The sequence below is a fragment of the Egretta garzetta genome, unplaced genomic scaffold (assembly GCF_000687185.1).
Source record: "Egretta garzetta isolate BGI_Z169 unplaced genomic scaffold, ASM68718v1 scaffold231, whole genome shotgun sequence".
Lineage (NCBI taxonomy): Eukaryota > Metazoa > Chordata > Aves > Pelecaniformes > Ardeidae > Egretta > Egretta garzetta.
Genome location: NW_009258727.1, coordinates 5,917,278 through 5,938,872, shown reverse-complemented (window position 1 = coordinate 5,938,872; position 21,595 = coordinate 5,917,278). Strand labels below are relative to the sequence as shown.

The 21,595-nt window shown below is 37.4% G+C and overlaps 1 protein-coding gene across 1 annotated transcript in view; it reads right to left on the bottom strand.

Annotated features, from left to right (window-relative positions):
• The window catches only part of GRIK2 (glutamate ionotropic receptor kainate type subunit 2), a 406,229-nt gene that overhangs the window by 138,247 nt on the left and 246,387 nt on the right, over positions 1–21,595 (bottom strand). The window contains exon 11 of the mRNA XM_009649067.2: positions 2,719–2,942. Within this exon, the coding sequence (XP_009647362.1) occupies positions 2,719–2,942 (224 nt within the window). The remainder of the gene's footprint in view (positions 1–2,718; positions 2,943–21,595) is intronic.

Here is a 21,595-nt window from a genome sequence, read left to right as displayed (position 1 = left end):
AATTAATGGGTGAAATACAAGTACCACAACACAACTGTATTTTCCATTTCCAATGTACTAAGCTCTTACATTCCAACACTGTTTGGAAGACATGGTAAAACAATAAAATCATGAAACATTTGACACAAAAATGGGAGGTTTAAATCTAAAAATATATATTCTACGCTGAATACTCTGATGAGCTGCAATTACAAAACATCATATCATAAAAGACATACTAAGCACTGCTCCAAACATAGATACACCTTATTATGAAACACACAGTAATTATTATGAAACGCTAGTAGTTAAACATTCATTATGGAAGGATTGTTATGCAATAGAAATCTGCTTAGTAAGACACTCTAGGTGGAACCTATTAATTTAGTGACATACAGTCCAAAAATTTCATAACACCAGGACTGAAAAAATACATCATCTACTGTGAAATACCTAACTTACAGTCTGTACTGAAAACACATAGTCAGCACCATGCTGAAAAGTCCTCTTCACTACCATGCTTCAGCTAGCAGTATCTTACTTTACATGGCAGATACGTTTTGTGAATTATATTTGCAAAAGGCTCTTTTACTTTTGAATAATGTTTTTTCTCTCTTTATTATTCAGCAGATTACATTTTTAACTTAGACCTGTTTCCCTGTATGAACTATAGTGTTAGAAAATGCTATTACATACTATTAAGTCATTCTACATTATGAATAAAATCTGTAGATTGTCTTACATAATCCTAGATATTTTATTTCTAAATGTATTATAGAAATTTGATTGTACAAGTTAAGAGGTATTGAAAATCTCTAGGTCTGAAGGCTGATATAAACTTAGGCATAAAAAAGGCATTTATACAACTCTACAAAAAACCAAACTCTTCTGCTCAGTATAAAATGTCTTTCACATCGCTTTACAATGAAGTTCATGATTAATCTATGGTGCTGGTCACAAAAACAGATAAGTGAAAAAAAAATTCAGCAACATTGGTCTACTATGTGGCACTTCTGTTTAAAAAGAAACATTCTTTCCAGTTCTGCTATTGAGATCAAGTGACTGAATAGCTTAATAAAAAAAAGGCTTAAAAAACCCCGTATCTTTCCTACAAAATATGACAAGACACATTTTCAAAGCATAAGAACTCAGCTGTACAACTCCAACTAACATTACTGGGAGCTGCCTTTCAAAAACACTGTGCATCATGCTGAAAATGTCTGTCAGTGAAAACAATAGGATTAGAACTTTTGGGCATACACGTAAATATTTTACATGAGGTATGTCATAAGATAACATTATGAGATTTATGCTCAACTGTGCTTTCAGAAGTACCTGCATCACAGGAACATCTCAGAAATGAGTTTACTCTCTGGTTATATAGTCCACTAAAACTAGTGTTCTTTCAAGAAGCTTTCAACATGACTCTGGCTCTTTAAAGCAGACTTTTAAAGAAGGCACACAACCAAAGTTATTCATTACATAATATGTATCCGTTTTATCTATATTATTTCAATACCTCATATACTTTATGTACAGGTGATCTTGCTAAATTACTTTTTAACGTGTTTCTAAAAATATTACATCTCCCCTTAGTAGAGAAATGATACAACTTCTCCAAAATTAAGTGGATAGTATCAAAGAAAGATGGAGAACCCTGGTATCAACTACAGCACAATAGGAAAAGAAAAATATGAAGATTCTACTCTGTAGAATGAAATCATAAAAATCTTGGGGCTGAAGTGAGATTGCATTATCAAGTCAAACATATGCTTCTAAAAATCATTTCTATAGGCTCAAAAAAAAATCTTATTAAAGACATAAAAGCCAATATGGTTTACATGTATTTGATTAAAAAAATATTTAAAAGCGACTACTAAGAGGAATCTGCAAGAGAAATTACATTTACACCCCTGGGAATCACTAATTTACTGTTCTGAACTGTTTTTTGCTGTCACAGCAAAAGTCAAAGTTAAAACATGTAAGACTATTTCTATGAGCATCTGGAGTCAGTCCTAACTACTTAATAAGGAAAAGGTAAATATAATGGGATTTTTTGGCAAAAATATTTTCCTGCTTGACTATGTTGAAAAAAACCAGATAAAAAATGAGCCCTATCTACCAAATCGATATATAATTTAACAGTTCTTGTACTGAGTTCTTTAACTCGGAAAGATCAACTAAACATTTTGCCAAACACATTCTAATTTGAGACTTCAGATTATGTGAGGTATCTCTAGGGATTTTACCTAGCACACAATTGAAAACTAAATATTCTTACCCTAGTTCTAAGATCTACATAAAATAACTTGTTTTGTAACAGGTAGAGGCCCAATTTGGACATCTAGGATTAACATGGGCAGCTAAGTACTCAATTTGAGATTAAGCACCATAGCATCAAATGAAATCAGGCTAACAAAATAAAATATGTCAACCCCTGTCTTTCTAAACACAGAACAACTGGGAAAAGACATTTTGTAAACTTTCTAGTGTCTAAATTTGTGAATAAAAAGAGGAGGGTAGCTAGCATACTCAAGACTTCGTGACATAACAAACTGGAGACTTAGTATGGCAGTGGAGAAAATTAATAGTGAGAACCCTCATCATTAATTATTCTTCTGTACATCATGAAGTTAAAATATAAGAGTATGAAAGTAAGAAAATTTTTGTGACTTTTGACAATTATTAGTAAGAAAAAGATAACAATTGCCAAAAAAATCACAAAAGTTGACATGTTACCTGGCTATGACAAAGAGCACACAACTGACACCCAAGTAAGCCAGCAGAATATACATCCAGATATCAGGGGAGAGAGGATTCAGGAAGGAGAAGACGCCCGGGTTTGTACCATTGGGCTTGCGGTACAAAATACTTATTCCAAGAGTCATAAAGGGCTTGGAAAAGTCGATGACCTTCTCTCGAACATAGGTAATTGCCAATGGTGCAACTGCAAGGTCAGCTTTCTGTTAACAAAAATACAAAAAGAGAAACAGGCCATAAGTCAGAAGAAACAGGTTAAAGCAGACAATCAGATTAGGCAAAACACAAACTCTACAAGGAGGAGGTTTGTTCTTGTACTAGATAGACTGAAATTTAAAACTCTCTTCTCCCTATAAGTAAAGAACCAGATTTATTCTACTTCTTGTTTGTTAAACTGATATAGCAGCATTTAGAGAAAACTAAAAGCACTACTACAGGGACAGAAGCAAAGAAAAATATTGCATATTGCAGAAAACGTGAACTTCTATTATCTTGTCTTTTAAAACTTTTTTAAATGTACATATCAACATACATCTTCTCTTTGCCACTGCTTCACTGTGCTGTTTAGAAACTAATAGATTTGTGAAGCAGACATGAATATGCTCATACATTTTTAGGGAAAGGGCCAGGAAGCAGTTTTGTTTTTTTTTGCATAAAAGTATTGGTACAAAATGAAGAATGTTTTTAAATGGGAATGTGAAAGATTGCTACAGGGAGTAAGTTCTTACAAAGTACAACTGCCCTGACTGGTTTGCAGAAATCACTATGAAACTTGTAGATAACTGACTACTAATCAATCGCAGCATTTAAAATGAAATCATACAATAGAATTTATTTTGTCAATTTACATTTAGTTTTAGTTATTACAGCAATAATTCATAGGAGATTAGTAAATGGTCTATGTTATTTTTTATTCAAAACAATGGAATTCATAGAGACAAGAAATCTATAGCACCTACATTTTAATCTCTGTCAACAGCTCTTGAAAGACTACTGTGCATGTGTGTATGTGTATGTGCATGTACATGTGCATGTATGAAAGAGGGAAGTTCAAAGTGAGAAGTTATATGGCACAAGACTTGTCAACTTGTAAACGAAGAATTCTTGTAAACTATATGTAAATATAGGTATGTAATGACAGAAATGGTATAGCTACCATGAAATACTCTTATCCAAGTAATGTAGCTGTAAATATCACTATTTTCAGAATGTCTGTTCTAAATCAAGATCCAGAGATTTTAGTCCCATTAAAATCATATAAATTCATACATTTATATATTTTATATTGCTCAGTTGTTATTGTGTATCCTGTGTAGCACTCAAAATACCACGCAATTTTACAGCATTTCAATGTTCCCTTTTTTCTGTTGTCTCACCTTTCCACAAAGTTGTCTATTGCTGTTAAGACCATTTATCACATCATTGGATCTACTCTAGTAAAGTACTTCCATGTTACAATATGAAACTGTTGCACTGTTCATTTAATTTGGTAAGGGCTTACTGGTCAAAAACATGACACATTCTTAATTTCCACTGGTATTCAGAATTGGTATTAATCAGACCAGCGAGGCTTTATTTCACAGCAGCTGAGTTTTTATGGATTGCATATAATTGATGATATTCCAGCTGATGCAGAAAGAAAACAGTAAAGTAAAAGCTAACACTATTCTGGATTAAAAGTTATATGTCAACATGTAGAACTTCGAGAAACATAAGAACCCAAGCTATTAGTTTGAGAGGCTACTAGCAGTCCTTACCCTAAGAGTCTGAAGCCAGCTCACTAGAGATGTCAGAAGATGCAGCTTCCCAAAGATAGAGAAAATAGATCTTTTGGAAGATCTTTTGGCAGTTGTGATTTTTGGTCTTAAAACATTAACAGAGCCTTAATGAATAACAATTAATTTCTTTTAGTAAATACTATAGGAAAGCCAACCATTGGTCATTAGATGAAAACAAAAGAGTATACAAGTGAATATAGGTTATAACTACCCCCAGTGGAGCAAAATTCTAGGGAAGTTGCAGATTAAATTAGAAAAATAACCAAACAAGAAATAATGCATGTCTCATATGAAAGAACAGGACAACTAGATGTCTCAATCTGGGAGGCATGGATCCAAAATATAGGTCCATATCTTGATATCTCAAGATTTTCTTCAGAGCTTTAGTAACTCTGTCAATATTCTTGAACTAATATATCACTACAAGAACAAAAATTTAGCATCTCAAGAAAAATAGCATCCAGAGTCTTTACTGACTGCTGCTAGAATGAAAGACATAAAAACATAATACTACCACATGTAACCACTTTTGCTAATTAGATATGTTATCTGCAAATCATTCAATTATTTTGGCAATAGTTTCATTCTGAAATGGAACTACTTGAAAGTAAGAGAAATAAGGGGCCAAGTTTCCAGAAGTGCAGTACCAGGGTCTCCTACACTCTTCTACAATGAAGAAATAGAAGAGACTTCTCTTTAGTTAATTTCTCAGGATGAATTGGAGAGGAATGGTGTAAAATTAGGGTTTTATCAATTTAGATTTATGAACATGTACAAATGAGTACCTCCCAAAATGGCTTTCTGATAAGTTCCATAACAAAGAGTACATGTCTCACTTGGAATTGCATGTATGATTCCATTTTTAAAAATTAATATATGTATGATTCTATGTTTTGAAGGAAAAAAAATATTTATCTTTCTGAAGGCATAAACCTAAATAGGGCTTATTCTCCATCTTAGAGTACTTAAGATAAAAGCCTTTCTATGATAGCATCCAAGGACTGGTGAGGATAATCTAGTTGCTACAAAGAAAAATCGTGCACCAACTAAAGGTTACAATACCAATTGGAAACAAATAAGTCTAACAAAGACACTCTAACACAAGACGTGGTCCCAAGAAAAATGAAAGAGTTCTACAGCAACACAAACATTAGCCATACCACGTGATGAAGGAGTACACTGCAGACAATAATGCCAACAGTAGATGGCAGAGACTGGAGAAAAATACTCCTCACAAGAAATTCTTACTTTAATTATGTCAATTGTGAGGAAATCACAATTCTGCATTCACTCCACCATTCAAAGATGTGGCATGATAAACTGGAGAATGGCACTCACATTCTGCATCCATCTAGACAGTTTTTTCAAGGAGAGGTTCTCTAGTGAGGAAGAGAATGTCCAGGACAAAAAGGAAGAAACAGAATTTGTCATACTCTACTTTTCACTTTTCAAAGTCAACTGAACCATTCACAGCTATTCCTACCCTGCTTTCTCAAATTGAATCAGATATTTGGAACATTACTTTTAGTAGTACATTCTCAGTACTACTTGATCTTCCATATTCACCCTCCATCTTAAGGGGTAATAGTTTTTTCTCGTTTCATACTGGTATGTGCACTCTCAGTACAGTCTACTTTCTACATTACTGTAAACTCTGTGAGCAGGGATTGCTAGACCCTCCCTTCTTCTTGTGCCGTGTGAAGACTGCTCATACTCTTTTCACAGCCTTGTAAAGGTTTCCATGTCTTGCTGCTATGTGCAGCTGTAGGATGCTCACTCACCAGCAAACAACTCAAGGCACACACAATTTATTTCTGCTACAGAAGCCCCCAAAGCATGCAAAAATCTTCCTTCTTTGCTTCTTCATTTACATTTTACTTCCAGGCAGATTGTTAACTACTTTACATAAAGTAAAATTTAAAGAAAAAAGAGAACTTTTTTTTCAGTTGCATAGGGGTGAAATTTAGTTTATAACCTCTAAGGAGAAAATATTTTAAATTATGCTGAATTCAATCTATGAATGCAGCTACAAATAATTTCAGTAAGAAATCTACACAGAAATGTTGAGTAGCCCATGGGCCATAGTATGTATATTAAGTTGGTATTTGCAGATACAGATATTTTGTGTGTAAAAATTAACTCTAAAATATAACCCAGAGAAACTGTCACATTAATTTTGGGGGAAATTAAACTTTGAAAGCATTGATAACTTCTACTAAAAACTTTGGGGAACGGAAAAATAAACATTGATTGAATTTTATTTTGATTACCTATTTCTGAAAAACTTTTGTCTCACCTATTTTATTCAAAGGAATGAAAAGTTTAAATATAACCTAGACACCACAACCACAAAATGGCTAATAGTTTGGGGTTTTTTAATTAGACTCTACAACTACAAAATATTCCACCATAATAATGGAGTTATTTAACCTATGTAAATGGCATCTACTCTTCAGCCTAAGACCCCAAGTTAAACTTCTTCAGCCACCTCAAATTTTTGGGATTGTTAACCTGAGAGCTGGATTTGAGTTACATTCCCTTTGGAGAAAATGCATGCCTAAGCTAAACAGAAGAAGTCTAATGCTCAACTTCAATTCTTTAAACCTATCTAATGGGTTCTTAATGCACAGAGAGCTTATGCATAATTTTTGTTCACAGAAGTACATTTCCCTGTCACTGATTTGAAAAACTAAGATCTGTAGTTTGCCTTAAGCTTGTGACCTATCCTGAACTGGCTTGTTCATGCTTCTACATTATAGAAAATTTGACACCGGGTGAAAGGCTTTTGGTCTTGACACAAGATCTCCGTTTACTTTTGAAACCAATAGGACTTTATTAGGGCTTTATTTCTATTTTTAACTAGCCATTTATATTATTTTGATATAAATTGTTTTTCATGTTTTTCTACTACCTTTCATGAGATCATAGAAAAATTCAGTGGGAAGAGACATCAGGAGGTCTCTAGTCTAATCTCCTGTTCAAAGCAGCGTGTATTGTGTTTGTGTGGCAATGTTCTGGTAGTGAGGAGGCTACAGAGGTGGCTTCAGTGAGTAGGTGTTAGAAGCTTCTCCCATGTTCGATAGAGCCAATGCTAGCTATCTCCAAGATGGACACACCACTGGCCAAAGGTGGGCCAGTCAGTGACGTTGGTTGCTCCTCTGTGATAACATATTTAAGAAGGGGAGGAAAAACCCCAAAACCCTGTGCAATAGAGATTGCAGCCAGAGAGAGGAGTGAGAATGTGTGACTGCTCCAGGCACTGGAGCAGAGATTTGACTGCAGCCCCTGGTGAAGACCATGGTGAGTAAGGCTGTCGCCCTGCAGCCTATGGAGGTTAACAGTGACACAGATATCCACCTGCAGCCCGTGGAGGACTCCATGCCAGAGAAGGTGGATACCTGAAGGAGGCTGTGAGTCCATGGGAAGCCTGTGCTGGAGCCGGCTCCTGGCAAAACCTGTGGACCCATGCGGAGAGGAGCCCATACTGAAGCAGATTTGCTGATAGGACTTGTGACCCCATGCGGTACCCACACTGGAGCAGTCTGCTCCTGAAGGAGTGCACCCCATGGAAAGAAACAACACTGGACCAGTTTGTGAAGAGCAGCAGCCCATGGGAAGGACCCATGTTGGAGAAGTTCATGGAGGACTGACTGTCTCCCATGGGATGGACCCTATGCTACAGCAGGGGAGGAGCATGAGGAGTCCTCTCCATGAGGAGGAAGGAGCAGCAGAGACAATGTGTGATGAACTGAATGCAACCCCCATTCCCCATCCCCCTGCACTGCTCGCGGGGAGAAGGTAGAGAAAATCAGGAGTGAAATTAAATCCAGAAAGAAGGGAGAGGTGGGGGGACGGTGTTTAAAGATTGTGGGTTTTTTTATCCTCTCCTACTCTGATTTGATTGGTAATAAACTAATTTCACTAAATTGAGTCTGTTTTACCTGTGACAATAATTGGTGAGTGATCTCCCTGTCCTTATCTTGACCCACAAGCCTTTTTGTTATATTTTCTCTCCCCTGTCCAGCTGAGGACAGGAGTGACAGAAGGTTTTGGTGGTCATCTGGCATCCAGCCAGGGTCAAGCCACCACACAGAGTCATCTACATGATCAGATCAGGTTGCTCTGGGCTTTACCCAGTCAGTTTTGAAAACCTCCAAGCGTGGAGACTACATAACCTCTCTGCATAACCTGTTCCACTGCTTGTCTGTCACAATGTGAAAAAGTTTCTACAGACAAGAGAGGTCATGCAGTTTCCATCCTTGGAGGTCTTCAATTTATGCCTGCTATCTTTTGTCTTCCTGCCAGGCACTGCGATGAAGAGTCCAGATGCATCTTCTTAGTAACCTCCTTACAGGTCCTGGAAAGCTGCTACTAGAAGTTGTTACCTTTGACAAATTTAAGTAACATACCATAAAGTCCAAAACAAGTTCAGAGTAGATAATTGAGTTTAGATTTCACACCTTCTTATTTGTGGGATCCTGACTTGTATGATTTAAGATTAATTGCTAACAATATCATATAGAGATGCAACTTTAGATGTTACTTTATATATACTATGCACTATATATATACTATATGCATATATAGATATTACTTTACTAACGTACTAAAATAACATGATGATAGTTTCAGTAGGTACTGGCTCAAGTTACATATTTGCCTCTAACTGTTTAGCTGCAACAAGAACTTGTTAATGTTCAGCAACAAAAAGTTACTGAAAGACAGGCCGTTTACTTGGATTCATTTTACTGACAGTAATACTTCACAGCTGTTTCATTTCTTTAGACATCCTTAAGTCAGCATAGCTAATACTTTTCTTGGCAAAATCTTGAACATCTGTGGTAACTAATGGTTGTGTCAACAAGCCCTCAAGTCTTCAGAGGAAGGTCCTGATCTAGTAACTAATAAGATGATATCCCCAGAGATCTAGATCTCTCTTAAAAAAAAAAAAAAAGAAAGAAAAAGGTTCTTCAGAGGAAATTTGCCTGCTGTACACTACTACAGAAACAACTTGATACATGAATTCAACTAGACAAAAACTTTCGGAATCCTTTCTATAATGGCTTTTAAAGAGGATGCAGCATATCTTTTGATCAGCCTAGCAGTGTCTAGAACTGGCTTACATGTGCCATAATTATAAAAGAATGGCTAATACAGTACATTTTTATTACCCAAAATAATTGTCACAAATCTAAGGAAGAAAAATGTTAGCAGTGTTTTTATGCACTAGATCCTGATTTAGTTCTGTTCTGCTTAGGGTATATATAAGATAACTCATTTGAAAAACTTGCTACATTTATTTAAATTCTATAAAGCTTACCCAAGCTCTAGGCATTATTTGAATTTGGAAGATATCAGGATAAACTTATTAACCATCAGCTTTAATAAAAATAAAATGCAAACCCTAAAGATGAAATCTGTGGTGGTTGAGTTGAAATGTTTCTGATATTTATAGATGAAATCTATGAAACATTTAAAAATGTCATTAGTGTTTTAATTTATCCCTTATATTATGTGAAGTTCTGCTTCATTCTAGAAGACAAAGATCAACAGAAGGGTGCAAGTACATAATGAATAAGAATACAAATATAACAAGAAAAAACATTGATCAGCATGACAGGCAGATGTAGACAAATTCCTACCCTAACTACTGCCCAACTAGAAAGTGGATAGATAATTAAGTAACAACATTTATGGATCACATTAAGTTATTGAATGTAGAAAGACTATAAAAAGAATTGTTCTTTGTCAACCTGCACAAAAAAAAGTGGAGGACAATAAATAAAATGAGCTCAGAAAAAGAAATAAGGAAATGATTCTTCACATTAAGTACAATTAAGATGTAAAAGTCCTTGCTTTTGGAACCTGTGAATGCCAAAAGTTTAAATGTTTTCAAATAATTGAAGAAAATTCATAAACGCTATTTTATAAAAAGCTCCCATATCTTAAAGTTTAGTAAGACCCTATCTACAATTCACTGCTGATGGGGTAAATGTTACTACATTCTGTTCATCCTCATACAATTTTCCTGACATTTCTTTTTGACTAAGAAGGAAGTCAGGATACTGGGAAAAATAAGCTTTTACTATGAACAGCTACAAGGAGGGGAGGTGGTGCATGTGCACATAGACACAGTTTTGCATCAATAAATAGTTACGTCTCTTAGCTACCATTGTAAAACTGTGAAGGATACGCTGAAGCTTCATATAGGTGTGTATTTTGCATCCAATTAAGTTTCAAATTTCAGTCATACCTTCTCACTTGAACATGTTTCTTCACATATTTTGAAGAGGGAGCAATTAGCTCACAGAAAATTATGGATTTGTTATGCTTATTTTCAAAAATAGATTTTGCATTAATTTTTACAGTATAATCCATGACAGTTTAGCTGAACTTTATGCATTAAATGGAGGTGACTAGAGGCCATGCATTTCTGCACAGAGAGGGGCGTGTTTGAGGTGAGACAGCGAGACGATGCAGGGTTCTTTCTAGATCTCACTAAGAAAGGCCTGACGACAAATGGCTTAATAAATTACCTGTTTTAAGAAGATATATTAAAAAGAGGAATATAGCTGCTGAATAAATTTCACATCCCTTCTGATTCAGGGAACTCTGCTTATGTGCAGCACTGGACAGATCACAGACAGATCTTCCCCTGGCACACTTTGCAAATTCTGTCTGTGGAGAGGCTCCTCCTTCCTCCCATGCCATGGTGCCTTTTATTTTGTATGATGAACAGAATCATATAACTTCTCCTGACAGGATAGAGTGTTGTCACTGTTATAGCTACAAAGCTCTCAATGCAATGTATTACTGTGAAGAAGTTCTTCAGACAACTAGAAGAACCTTTATGTTCCCAGGTCCTTGTCCTTATGGGGGACTTTACTGCCCTGATATCTGAAAGGACAACACAGCAGGGCACAGGCAACCCAGGAGGTTGCTAGAGTATAGTGATGATAAGTTCTGGAACACAAGTGATGAAGTAGCTGAAAAGAGGAGACACTCTGTTGAACCTCACAGTTATAAACAAGGACAAATGGGTCCAGGACGTGAAGACTGATAGTGATCTTGTCTGCAGTGACCAAGAGATAGTGGAGTTCAGGATCCTGAAGGGAGGCAACACAGAAAAAAAGCAGGATTATAATCCTGGACTTCACAAGAACAGTCTTTGGCCTTTTCAGGGACCTGCTTGGACAAATCCCATGGGAGACAAACCTGGAGAGAAGAGTGGACCCAGAGAGCCAGTTGATTTTCAAGGATGAGGAAGACCTCCTCTGAGCCCAAAAATCATCTATGCCTGCATTCAGGCAGACAAGAGCAGATAGCAGGAGGCCTGCATGAACAAGGAGCTCTTGAAAAAACTTAGACATAAAGAATACCAGAGGTGGAAGCAGGAACAGGCGACCAAGGAAGAATATAGCAACACTGTCCAGGCATGCAGAGACAGGGTTAAGATAGCCAAAGCCCATCTGGAGCTGAATCTGATGAGGAATGTCAAGTTCAAGAAGGGCTACTACAAGTACATAAGCAACAAAAGGGAGACGAGAAAATGTGGAACTGCTGCTGAATGGGGCAGGGAACCTGGTGATGACAAACTGATGAAGTACAAACCAGATAAGTGGACCATAAGGTTAAATGAAAATTGGATGAGCTGCTGGACTGGAAGGGCTGTGACTAGTGACATGAAGTCCAGCTGGAGATCAGTCACTAGTAGTGTACTCCAGGGGTCAACACCAGCACCAATACTGTTTAACATATTCATTAATGAGCTAGATAAGGGGATAAGAGCGCACCTTCAGCAAGTTCACAGATGATACAAAACTGGGAGGTGTGGCTGATAGACTAGAGGGTTATGCTGCTATTTAGAAGAACCTCAACAGGCTGGAGAAATGGGCAGACTGGAACCTCATGACGTTCAAATAAGGAAAATGTCAAATGCTGCACCTGAGAATAACAAACCCAGGTACTAGTACTGACATTGGGAGGATGGTGACCAGCTGGGTTGCATTAGGCAGAAGCATTGCCAGCAGGTTGAGGGAGGTGATCCTTGACCTCTACTTATCTGGAGTGATGGATCCAGGTCTTGGCTCCCTGGTACAAGAGAGACAGGGACATACTGGAATTAATCCAGCAAAGGGCTACAGAGGTGATTAAAAGATTGGAGTACTTGCCATATGAGGAAAGATTTGAGAGAGCTGGGACTGTTCACCCTGGAGAAGAGAAGGCTTAGGGGAATCCAGTGAATGAATACAAATAACTGACGGCGGAGGGGAAATAAAGACAACGAAGCCAGACCCTTCTCGGTATCCAGTGAAAGAAGAGGTAATGGGCACAAATTGAAATGCAGGAAAATCCACTTAATCATTAAAAAAAACCCTTTTTATTGTAGGAATGGTCAAACAATGGAGTAGGTTGCCCTGAGAGGTTGTGGAGTGTCCATCCCTAGGGAAAGCCAAAGCTCGAAGGGGCATAGCCCTGGGTCACCTGCTCTAGTTGGCTGTGCTTTGAGTGGGGATTCGGACTAGGTGAGCTCTAGGGTCAGTCTGAACCTCAGCAATTCTTTGATTCTGTAGTGTAAGTAATTTCTCTTTCCAGTTCTCTACAAACATCTCTCCAACAAAACTCAATTTTATTTCTATTCTGGATGCAGAGAGAGAACAAAAGTTTGTAGCTAGTGAAACTAGGTTTGGAATATGATCTTCTAAAACTTTCAAAAATATTGTTGGTTTTCTGTTAAGCTACGAATAGTTAAATAAATAGATAAAATAATTTTTAAAATTACAAAGATAACCAGAAATTGCTTAAATATTACAAAAAAAAACCCAGACTGAATGAACAGGGTCACGATAAGCAGTAAAAATAACTTGCTGAAGATTTGACATGAAAAACAGAATTACAAATCACCTCCTTGGAGGAAAAGCACATATTTGAATAGAGAAATTTTTTCATCAATTTTCTCCAGGTTTTAATTTCTATTAAATTTAATTTATATTAAATGGGGTTAACCCCAATGACCAACATTTCTGAACCAGAAGAGACAGATTAAAAATGTAGACACATGAATTTAACTAATAAAAAGGATAAGTCCCAATGGAAATTAACTCAGCGCTTAGATAATTCTAATTTTCACATATATTTCAGTTCAGCAGACATATACCTAAAACCAATAATCCCTGTGTTATTTTCTACCATTTTTCACTATCATTATAGCAAGAAAAGTGATTGTAAAGATCAGATAACTGTATAAGGATGTATTTGGTTTGTGTGGCAAGGTTTTGGTAGCAGGGGGTATACAGGCATGGCTTCTGTGAGAAGATGCCAGAAGCTTCCCCCATGTCCAATGGGGCCAATGCCAACTGGCTCTATGATGGACCCACTGCTGGCCAAGGCCAAGCCCATCAGCAACGGGGATAGCATCTCTGAGACAGGACTTGTGACACTGCAGGGGACCCACACTGGGGCAGTCTGCTCCTGAAAGAGTGCACCCCATGGAAAGGATGGACCCACACTGGAACAGTTCATGAAGAACTGTAGCCTGTGGGAAGGACTCGTGCTGGAGAAGTTCACAGAGGACTGACTGTCTCCCATGGGATGGATCTCACGCTGCAGCAAGGGAGGGAGCAGTGTGAGGAGTCCTCCCCATGAGGAGGAAGGAGCAGCAGAGACGATGTGTGATGAACTGAATGCAACCCCCATTCCCCATCCCCCTGCGCCCCTCGTGGGGAGAAGGTAGAGAAAATCAGGAGTGAAGTTAAACCCAGAAAGAAGGGAGAGGTGGGGGGAAGGTGTTTTAAGATTGTGGGGTTTTTTATCCTCTCCTACTCTGATTTGATTGGTAATAAACTAATTTCACCAAACTGAGTCTGTTTTACCTGTGACAATAATTGGTGAGTGATCTCCCTGTCCTTATCTTGACCCACAAGCCTTTTTGTTATATTTTCTCTCCCCTGTCCAGCTGAGGACAGGAGTGACAGAAGGTTTTGGTGGTCATCTGGCATCCAGCCAGGGTCAACCCATCACAGAAGATGTGAAAAATGTAACACTTCTATGAACACAGCACTAGCCCTGGATCCAATCTGTTCCTAATCATTGCTGTAAGCATAGATGATGCTTGAGCAAAAGAGTTATCTTTTGGAGTCTCTTTTGAAAAACTTCATCCCGCTGCCTTGACTGGCCTATGATTCACTTCACCAGCAATGCAGTGAAAATTAATTCAAATTATTCACTGTACAGTTTTTATCTGTCATAGAAACTTTAATCATTTTATATAACCAAGTGCATTAACCAGGCATGTCCAAATAGCTAATAATTATAAATGGAGATTATACTGATTAGACTTAAAACATGTTCTGTGTTAATGCTTATACTCATTCTTTCACCCAGCCTCTAAAATATTTGGTTCCTAATTCACACTTGATTTGGCCCAGTACTGGCATTCTTTTGCCTGTAACTTCTCAATGAAAATTTGAATGATTCCCCATCATTTCAAGAAACTTGTGAACCTGTGACTAGCCATACCTGAAAGAGAAAAGGAAAAAAAAAATAGGGGTGGGCAAGTGGGCAAACATCCTACTTCTGAATGTGGGCAGGTAGGAAAATGGTCAAGGCAAGGAACAGAAATTACAAATTAACAGTTTTACACAGCAAAACATGCTATTTATCATGAGGGAACCTGGCTAGTAAAGTCATTTAGTGTACTTCCTGAATTTCATCTGTACTTTAGATAGAATCCTGAATTTTCCTGCAGAATGTCAAAAGACAGATATTGTTCTAAAAGGCAAGTTCAATTCTTTGGCAATTCAATGATAGGATTCAAAAAACAGGTAGAATGAAAAGGAGAAAAAACAGAAATGGAAAAATAACATAGGATGTTTTAAACTACCAAGAGAAAAGGGACTCTAACAGAAAAAGGTTCATTAGTACTAGTTAAAAATGTGAAAATTAAAATTAGCAAACCATAATACCCTAACTGCAAAAAACATTACTTAGTGTGCTGGTTTGGGCTGGGGTAGAGTAAATTTTCTTCACAGAAGCTACTATGAGGCAGTTTTGGATTTGTCCTGAAAACAGTGTTGATAATACAGGGATGTTTTAGTTACTGCTGAGCAGGGCTTGCACAGAGTCAAGGCCTTTTCTGCCTCTCACACCACCCAACCAGCAAGTAGGCTGTGGGTGCACAAGAAGTTGGAAGGCGACACAGCTCGGACAGCTGACCCCAGCTGACCAAAGGGATATTCCATACCACATGACATTATGCTCAGCATGTAGAGCTGGGAGAAGAAGAAGGAAGCAGGGGATGTTCGGAGTTATGGTGTTTTTCTTCCCAAGTAATCCTTACATGTGATGGAGCCCTGCTTTCCTGGAAATAGCTGAACACCTGCCTGCCAATGTGAGAGGTAGTGAATTAATTCCTTGTTCTGTTTTGCTTTGCTTGCGTGCGCAGCTTTTGCTTTACCTTTTAATATGTCCTTATCTCAACCCACAAGTTTTCTCTCTTCTACTCTTCCAATTCTCTCCCCCATCACATTGTGAGGGAAGTGAGCAAACAGCTGTGTAGTGCTCAGTTGCCAGCTGGGGTTAAACCATGGCACTTAGGCATACTGTAGCTGAACAAACAGGAAGGCGATATTCACTTACCCCCAATCTCAAGAAATTTCAGATAAACAACTCCCTGAGTACAGATCACCCAAAAAATTCCACAGATCTCAGAGCACTTCTTGAGAAGACCCTACTGTGAAAGTCTCCTACAAATTCTGGTGCCAAATAACTTGAGAATGGACTTAAAATTTTGCATCTAGTTTCTTTGGGAAACATAGGATGTGATCAGCTCAAAAGACTGTGCAATATATAACATTTATGAGTATTAAGAAGAAGCGTATGCATTATTATTCTCTATGTCTTACTGTAATATCAGAAATATTGCTGTGCCTTGCTTTGCTAAATGCAGACTGTGTGGATGTTTCTTGCTCTTTGGAAAAATAGTTCTTCACTCTCAACAGCTCTTTTGTTGAAAACTACATCTTTAGTCTGTCCTGTATTTGAAATCAGTAACACACCCCTTGCCTGCAATTTATTAGAGAATTCATGCATGCACTTCTGCTATACACCTCACTGAATTAATACACATATATTTTGCTCACTGGACCTAGCTTCTGGCTTAGGATTTCTTTGACTTTTTAGGTGACTGAGTTTCTTTATTCCATGACATTTTTTCATGGCTTTCTGCAAGGCTTTCTTCTGTACTCTATCTGAAGTTTATTTTCTGCATAATGTTTACTCTGAGTTAGGAACTGTTTGTACATTTTTCCATGGGAATTGTATTGGGTTTGTGTGGCAAGGTCTTGGTAGTGGGGGGGCTACAGGGATGGCTTCTGTGACAAGCTGCTAGAAGTTTTCCCTGTGTCCACTGCTGGCCAAGGCCAAGCCAATTAGTAACAGTGGAAGTGCCTCTGTGATAACATATTTAAGAAGGAAAAAAACCTGTTGTGACTCAGTAGCAGGAGAGAGAAGAAAAATGAGTGGATGTGAGAGAAAACAGCCCTGAAGACACCAAGGTCAGTGCAGAAGGATGGGGGAGGAGGTGCTCCAGGCACCAGAGCAGAGATTCCCCTGCAGCCCCTGGTGCAGCCCACAGTGAGGGAGGCTGTCCCCCTGCAGCCCATGGAGGCCCATGGGGGAGCAGATCTCCACCTGCAGCCCAAGGAGGACCCCATGCCAGGGCAGGTGGAGCAGTCTGCTCCTGAGGGACTGCACCCCATGGAAATTATGAACCCATGCTGGAGCAGTTCGTGAAGAACTGTAGCCCATGGGAAGGACTCACGTTGGAGAAGTTTGTGGAGGACTGTCTCCCATGAGAGGGACCCCATGCTGGAGCAGAGGAAGGGTCCTCTCCCTAGGAAGAAGAAGCAGCAGAGACGATGTTTGATGAACTACCTCGACCCCCATTCCTGTCCCCCTGCGCCGCTGAGGGGAGTAGGTAGAGAAACTGGGAGTGAAGTTGAGCCCAGGAAGAAAGGAGGGGTGGGGGGATGGTTTTTAAGATCTAGCAGTTTTTCTCCTCTCCTTCTCTGATTTTGATTGATAATAAATTAAATTTTTTTTCAAGTTGAGTCTGTTTTGCCCATGATGGTAACTGATAAAATGGTCTCTCCCTGTCCTTATCTCAACCCATGAGCCTTTTGATTTACTTTTCCCTCCTCTGTCCAGTTAGAGGGGAGTGGCTTTGGTGGGCCCCTGGCATCCAGCCAGGGTCAAACCACCACAGGAATATAACATACAACCTAAATAGACATGTAAATTAAGTGTCATCTTGTAAGTGAGTATAGAGACCAATATTTGGCTGTTGGTGTGAAGTAGTAGTAAAGCTGTAGCTATAAATAATTCTATGGTCGTGTAGAAGACCATCTCTTTGATCTTTCACCTTAAAGCAAACACACAAACAAACAAACAAACAAAAGGAACAGTAGAGGCATAGCACGGCATATTTGAGTGAATTACATTGATAAATTCATACATGCAAGATAAGAATTTGCAGAGAGGTTCTGCCGGTCTATGAATATATTCAGTTTCCTTGAAGTAAAAAACAGAAGCTCGAGCAACAAAAGAGAAGCTAGTTGCCTGTCAGGAAGACACCTGCTGCTGCTTATTCAGCTTGGGACAAATGACAGTGGAAATAGAATGTCAGAGCACTTGAAGTTGTGGATTAATGAATTAGCAATTAGACTGAAAGGCACAAAAAGCACAAGTGATATTTTCTTGCATGTTACAAATTGTCATAAGAAATTATCCCTGGGATAGATTTCACACACAAAAATGAAATGCTACTTTAATGAGGAAAAGAAAACATGCGAACAATAATATCTGGAAGATAATATGAATATATAAAACAGTAAACATGAAAAATATATTACAGACACATAACAGTTAAAGAATTGTGGATACCTTATTGTGACACAGAATAACTGGAAGGAGTTGGGATACTATTTTTAAATATTAATAATGTGAATTAGTAGCTTTGTTTATAGAGAAGGTCGCGCTGGAAAACTGCCAACGTAACTTCACAAATTATAACCACTAATGATGACTGGAAATTCAGAGAAGAATCAGCATAGAACAGTAACGCTTAATCTGCAAGGTAAATAAATTTATACCAAGAAATAAAAATGCATTCAGAACAGATGGCCTTCAAAAGGCTAAAGAGATAAATCAGGGAAGAGAGAAATTATAAACAAAACATAAGACAGCTGAAAATACAAACAGATAAGAGTAAGAAAACTGACATACAAACAGTAGTATTTTAAACATATACAAAGAGTAAAAAAAAAGAGAAAATTATGCCATCTTTTTTTTAGAAAGAGAGCAGGTAAAAATAAAATAAAATTCCAAGATACTAGAAAATAACATAAAAAAACTTCAGCAGAAATCAGTAGGCATTCAGCTTACCATCTATCTATATTCACCAGAGTTACTGGGTCAAGCAACAACTATACCACAACCGCAGACTTGCCAAAACATTATGTGGCTTATGGAATGTTACCCCACAAATGATCATGTCCCCAAAGGATTACAGTTCAAATTTATGTTGCATATCAAAAAAGTTTATCATGATTAAAAGTTTCATGTGACACCTTAGATTCAGTTGCAGATGTTAGCTTAGATTGAAAAAAATTTAATTGTCTCACAGTTTGTCAAAAATATAGCCTAGAGCTTAGAGTCCTCTGTAATTACTATACATTATGTATTAAATGACAATTTAAGTTCCACTTTTGTAATGCAAAACTGCTCAATGTATCCCATGTAAACTCATACAAGGAAAGGATTAATTACTATAAAAAGTGTGAAAGTATTATAGCCGAACAGGACACTTTGTAATTAAATCTATAATGAGCAAAGACAACTTGAAAACTCAAAAAAATCAAGACAGATTTATGGATTCTGTGGGTGAAAACCATTCAAAGACAGGTAAAATTTTACAGCTGCTGCTGAGCTGAACATTTATCTTCCTCTTGATATTAATTCAAACTCAAGCCCAGCGAGTGGTTTGTGAATGGATCAGAATGTAGTATATGTTATTACATCTTGTATACTGAGCTGAGATTTCCTCAGTGTATTAAGGACATAATATTAAAATATTTCCCTGGAATAAATAATTTATTTAAATGATGTTTTACCTAAAATCTCACAGTTTTCAAAAGGTTACTATTATTTTTATAAATGTAAGCATTTTGTATGTAAGTATTTATTAGTAACATATTGATTTTAAAAAATTCAAAAGATACTGAAGTAAAACACAAAGCTATATCTCAGGATAATTCAAATTAAGTAGTGTTCTCCAATTGCCCAGCTGCATGTCTTAACTTCCTCCAAGCTGAAAATCCTACTTTTCTCAGATAGGAAGAAAAGTTCCCATTGAATCCTCACATATAATAAAAGAACAGACGATCTAAAAATTGGACCTTTTCTATAATTATTTATGAATCATAAAATATCTGCAAGCTTTAAGGTCTATTTGTAAAGCATAAGATTTGTGCTGTAAGAGAATCATTCAAACAAAAAGCCAAGGGAGAAAAGGTTATTTTTAATGGTCTATAATAATAACAAATTACTTCCCAGTGGATTTTTCACTTTTATTTTAATCTCTGGGAAAGTATAAAATAGCAATTTTTGCCTGTTTCAGAACCCAACAAGAAGAATGCTTTGAAGCTGTAAATGCTTTTGGGGCTGTAAAGTAGAATGTCTAATAGAAAAAAAGCAAAATTATATTTTTTTTATTCTATCAGTATCTGCCAGCTATAGGGGAACGTAGTTTACACACTCACACTGTATATCTCATAGAATATAATACAGTGTCATAGCAACTTTTAGCACCACAGAACAACTGGAAATCTCCAGAATTTATAATTCGGTTCAAAACCAATTCAGTAAGTCTATCTTTGAATAAAGTTCTTGAACAAAAGGCAACAAGTCAGCATAAAGTATACTTCTTAATGAAGAATGCATCCATAACGGATGGAGATAGCTGCTTTGTACCTCCCCCTTCCCCAAATATCTAACACCCTTGTCTTGAATTAACCAGAGAGGAGGGTAAAATATTTTATGAAAAATTGTGGCAAAGAAATCAGACTGCTTTACCAGAGAAATTCAATTTTAAATGTTTTCAAAAGAAATCTCATCAATATTTGCTGTCCTAGTGAATATTTCTCTTCCATTTGCAGCTATAGAAAGCACTGTCTTTTCCACCAAGAATTCATTATCATTTGGTTGTCAAAAAGAAATAATCACTGAACTCCTGTTTTACTTTCATTATTTATCATTTATTCAAAAAGCAACTAGTCATTGTTTGGAGACCAATATCAGAATGATGGCATATGTGAACACTAAATAAAACAGTCAGAGAAAGAAGAAATGTGAGTAAACTATGGGAAAGGAGACTGAAAACACACAATGACTGATGCAAATGCTTCAGTCTCTGTTCACACTGTAGAATTTGAAGCCTGAGACTGACATGACATGCTGAGCTTGGTTCAGATAACACTATCTTAATTTCACTTACACTTTTAAGTCAAAGCAATTATGTAAAGTGACTAAGCACAGATTTAAACAGTTTATTTAAAAATTTAGATTCTATTTTGTACTTTTTATATTTATATAAATTGTGCATCAGCCTTTATACACACATAAAATACAGAAATTATCCATTTTATTTATTCCTGGATTACAAATGCTACAAACTACCCTTGTAAAGATATATACTATTGTGGCGGTGTGCTCCCCCCTCGTCTCTGACTCCCCCTCCTTTGACCTCTTTCAAGTGATAACCACCTGTGGACATGGTGATAGATGCATCTGGTCTGTGTCTGGTCCTGAAGGATGCACCCACTGGATGTGGGGGGAGACAGATAACAATGCAATAGCCAAGGGCTATTGTGGAATGTGCCCACCTAAGCACAGTGGTCAGTATGCAAATATGACTATAAGCCAATTATTTTACCCCCATAAATAGTGAGCAGCCCAAGAGCCCTTTGAGCTCTCCTGCACGGCAGCAGGCTGCACGCCAGGATCTCCCCTTGAGCAGGGAC